Source organism: Dipteris shenzhenensis, chromosome 29, assembly GCF_047967505.1.
Source record: "Dipteris shenzhenensis isolate YYH24624 ecotype China chromosome 29, Dip_SZ_1.0, whole genome shotgun sequence".
In the NCBI taxonomy this organism is placed as follows: Eukaryota; Viridiplantae; Streptophyta; class Polypodiopsida; order Gleicheniales; family Dipteridaceae; genus Dipteris; species Dipteris shenzhenensis.
Window position 1 is genome coordinate 214,333 of NC_141624.1, and position 4,775 is coordinate 219,107.

Sequence of the window (4,775 nt, forward strand, 5' to 3'; positions counted from 1 at the left end):
AAGGCTAAGCAAAAACTAGTCTGCACACATTTCATCCACACCTAGGTTCTAAGTACAGCAGTGAAGGTCTGGCACTCCATCCAAATTACATCTACTTGTAAATACTGCAGACTTTCTTCTATTCTCTCGCAACCAAACAGGACTAAACAAATTTGCAAAATGTTCAAGCAAAGTAGATAACATCATGCAGCAAGTCATTTCCAAGGGCACTTTCATTAAAAGAAATTCACGGATATTACGCTTACATGGAAAAGATGTCTATATACAAATAATTCACATAATATTAAAGTCTCATGCGCCTGCATTTAATAAATGAAGACGTACAGACAGAGCTAGGGCCAAAGTAATAATCACTGTTTGAACCTAAGTAGCTCACCTTTTACTTTAAGCACTCCAACCCCCTCAAAGAAAACAAAAAGTTGAAAAGCGTTTGCAAACCGTGCATTCAGTGCTTTGCAGAAATCAATTGGTCCTCTGAAAAATATCTAAGAAGGCTAGCACATACACAATTCTCCCCTAACAAATGTGAATGTTGCATATGTATATACACACCCCTACCACCGAAGAACAGAGGAAAGTCGGATGATGCTGTTCATTGAGTTTTTTTCATCTTAGGAATGGCCCTCGGAAGCTTACTAAGAACTGTTGCATCAAATTTTCTATATTGCTTGTGTGCCTCCTCAAAGGCACATTTTCCATATGCCTCAATCTGATCTTCATATCTTTCATATATGGCTGGAACTGTGTGGGCAAAAACAACACCTGCACAAAAACGGCGGCGTGAGCACCTGCTTCATCAAACCTCAGGAAAAATATAAAGCCAAACGCTTTTGAATTCCGCGTCAGCAGATGAGCATGGTTCGAAGAAAGAGGCGGTAGGATCTTACAAAGGTAAACCAGTGTAAGGAAATGGAACCACCCGCCAACAACAGACAAACCCCACAACACAGCCGCCACCTGCCATGCGACAAATTAAATTTAGCTCCGCGCAACAAGACATGAATTCAGACACTACAAATAGGAGTAAAAGACTGAAGCCTTGGATATAACACCTTGAGAAACGTTTTGAAATCCTTTCCAAGAGCTATATCATGCCCAGCTGCTAGAACTTTATTGATTTCCTCGCGTAAAGCTAAAGCAAGGCTGGTTGCTGTCTCCTCAGAAACTTGCGGATTAGGAAGAGGGGGTGGAGACCTGCCACACGTCTTAAAAGTTTACACGAAACAGTACAACACCATGCTTCTGCAGAATTTAGTCAAAAAACCGCCATTGATGACGACTCCATGCCTTTGTAATACCTGTTCATGAATACTGCAGCATTTGACCATACAAAAAGAACAGCGAAGGAGACAAGGAGCAAATTGGCAAGGATCGTCAACAAAGTATAGCCAGAGTGCTCAAACAATAAGTAAGTGACAGTGGCCCCAGCCAGTATTCCAGCTGATAGGAATTTGTCTCTCCATAAAAAGGCGTCAGCAGCTGAAAGTAAAAGAGCTATCAGTTTGCAAGATCATGAAAGCCCCAACCTATGACTCAGATCACACGAGCTAATAGTCTTTGAAATTCGAACCCCGGCCTGTATGGCGCACAGGTAGGGTACATGCAAGCATTTGCCGAGTTCACAGAAAACGCTCAAAAAGTGCAAGAACCTCTTGCTGACATTACAATCGCACATCAGAGCACCAACAATAAAGAAATAGATCGTCACTCACGTTTTCCACCGCCAAGAAGCTGATGAAGGGATCGCTTCCGGTTGAACAGTCGGGTAGAGACGGGGGCGTGAGGAGGCTCCGGGGCTCCTTCAGAGTGGTCCGATGCGGGTAAGTCCTGGAACTTCTCCTCTACAGTTTCCACGACCGATTCTTCGACGGACGGCTCCTCAGATGACATGGTCGCAGGGAAGGAGTAAGCTATCTACAAGACGCAGCGCTCCGAGTTAGATGGAGCTTGAGAGACAAGGTACAAAAGCACTAGCGATGCGCGATGGAAGGCAAATTAGGACGGAGACAATGGATAAATGGCAAAACAACCAAAGAAACATTCTGAAGGAAAACAGAAAGATGGGAAAACGGATCGGGCATGGAGCTGAAACAAACCTGAGAGAGCGAGGAGATCTAGAAGCAGATCTGAAGAGCAGGCCAAAAAAAGGAAGGAAAGAGATGAGTGACCTGGGAGGAAGAACAGAAGAGCCTTGTAAAGTGTTCTTGTGTGGTCAGATGAACTACGTGTGGTTTAAGTGGCATTCACAAAAGTGAGGTCCGTTTGCCCCCCCCCCCAAAAATCAAAGATTCTTTCATTAGTTTTGCGGATTGGATGGAATCCTATCCCTGCAAAAGAGCAGTGAAAAGAGTGCCAACAAAGGGTTTTGATCAAGAAAGGTTAGTTGTCTCCTCCCTCCTTTCGCTTTTTGAGGTTTTGAGGTTCTCGTGCTATTCCGGCTTTTTGTATTGCTTATTTAAGTCATGATTTCCTCTTCTTTCTATCCAATCCCCGAAAATTGTTTTGTGAACAAACTAGATTACCTAAGATCACATTTTTTTAAGTCATGATTTCCTCTTCCTTCTATCCAATCCCCCAAAATTGTTTTGTCAACAACTAGACTACCACTCCAAGCCTAAGATAACATTATTTCCAACAATGTGGCAACTTCCACTCTCTCGATGTTAGGATCCACAACTAACTAATCCATCACAACCACCCATAGCTTAAAGATAATGCTAACATGGCCAACACCTACGGGATCTTGATCTTAGGCAAAACATCAACCTCTCAAAGGCACAACACATTCACATGACACTATGTTAGAAGACAACAACACCCATGCCACATCTACATGCGATGGTGCAATGAGACAGCCAAAGCACATCCAAATAGAGCATGTTAGGATTCTCAAAAAGTTTTCTAAGGGTCAAATTTGGACTTATCCCTATACTCTTTTAAATCACTAATCTTCTAAAATATGATCCCTGTGCAATTCTACAAGTTCGCAACCCTCTACATTTGAGGTTGTCAATAAGAAAGCATAATTGATGCAATGGAAAATATACACTCTTGTGGACTCATGTTCCAACTCACACCATCACAAAAAGTTCAATGTCGTACATAATATGGTCCTAGTCATGTGAACCGTGCTTATGGTAATCACTCTCCACTACGCCCAAAACTCATCCCCTTCCAAAAAGCATTCAATAGCTAAGGTTGGATACTATGGCAACAAAGCTACACCCATTCTATGGTTCTCAAACAAACTCTTCTACATTGCTTGGTTTTCCTTAACTCCTTACAATAGTTTATGGAAGAGACTTTAAAAGGACATGGTGATTTTTATCAAGGCATACTTAATAATTTAGAGGCATAGGTTATCTTAGAAATGGTAAAACGAATTCAAAATATTCTTTGCACATTTTTTCATTACAAGTGCTAAATTCAAAGCTACAAAACCTACAAATATATGCAAAAATACTTCAATACAATAGCTAGAAATCAAAGGCTAACTAAAATTAATTAAAAGGCTGAATTTTATACTAGAATGTTGTAAATTGGCACAACTCTAAATTATCAACCTATCATCATCCTAAATCTCCCACCACCTTTAGTTATCATGGCTCTCACTTCTCCTTTTTACCCCTTACACTTGTTTTTCAATTATTACTTGAAGGAATAAGTCTTTTAAAAACTTCGATGCATACTTTAAAGCAATGAAATCATCTCATTGCCAATCTATAAAATTTAATTCCTTTTATTTTATGGAAAAAGGAAATTATACCTACGCAAAATTAAAACAATAGCATCAACTGCTAATCATGTTTAAATATAGATCTTCTTGTTGACCTAGGTTGAAATTCTCTATGATAGATATAGTTGCATTTTAACACACAAATCTATATTGCCATTTCACGTATCATCTATTTTTTCATACTTGGAATCATTGGTTTCCTACAATAGCTTATAGTAGTTGTGTCATAGGACATTAATTATATTTTTCCTTTGAAGCTTCAACACAAATGCTCCATATTGATTTCCTTTATATGTTTGTCAGTTTTGAACTTCACTTATTGGATATAGCAATTCACATCATACCTTATGCATGAAAGTTTAGCTTACTCCCAATGTATTCACTTTGAATTCTATACCAACCACGTGCATGCAAGGAAAAGGAATTATTTTTCACTAAGTTCTATAAAATATAAGGGGGTACTATGGATTTTCAAGCACACATGTAAATGTGTCAAACCCTTTAAATGGGCACCACATTTACAAGGAGGTTTTATTATGATCCAAGCACACACATGATAGAGGTCTTATAATTACAGCTTTACCAAGCATTGGTGGATTATTTTTTCCTTGTGAGACTTGTGGTACCTTGAAGTTCTCATGATCTATCCAAATTATTAAACTTCTTCGAGTCAAGGTTTCCTTAGGCTTGAAACCTTGAGCTTATGTGAATGCACTTTTGTTTTTGTTGTCTTTGAGATCATAGTAGTAATCACAAAGAGCATCCCTTTGTTGAACTCTCAACAACTCGAATAGACTATGCTCAATAACATCGTTTATTACATATGCTTTCTCCTCACTAACTAGCTTCATTTTAGAAAGCAAAGGTCTAAGAGTCTTAGTTTTATGAATCTCCTTGGGTATATGTAATTGTAAATGCCTAATGGTGTTACTTATGCAATTGCTTCCCATTCCCTAACTACCTCTATTGGAAAGAAAACATTTAATGATGCTTCATGTAGACTACTTTGTGTATGATAATTTAATTACACCTTTATGGG

The 4,775-nt window shown here is 39.1% G+C and overlaps 1 protein-coding gene across 1 annotated transcript; it reads right to left on the reverse strand.

Moving 5' to 3' along the window:
* Window positions 1-259: 259 nt before the first annotated feature.
* On the reverse strand, window positions 260-2,342 carry LOC147882278 (reticulon-like protein B5). The gene is made up of 6 exons (XM_087401063.1): window positions 2,097-2,342; window positions 1,713-1,914; window positions 1,299-1,479; window positions 1,053-1,194; window positions 888-957; window positions 260-762 (listed from the first exon to the last, which is right to left on the reverse strand). The coding sequence occupies exons 2-6, from the start codon at window positions 1,888-1,890 to the stop codon at window positions 593-595; spliced, it is 741 nt and encodes a 246-aa protein (XP_087257189.1). The 5' UTR covers window positions 1,891-1,914; window positions 2,097-2,342; the 3' UTR covers window positions 260-592.
* Between the last annotated feature and the right edge of the window lie 2,433 nt (window positions 2,343-4,775).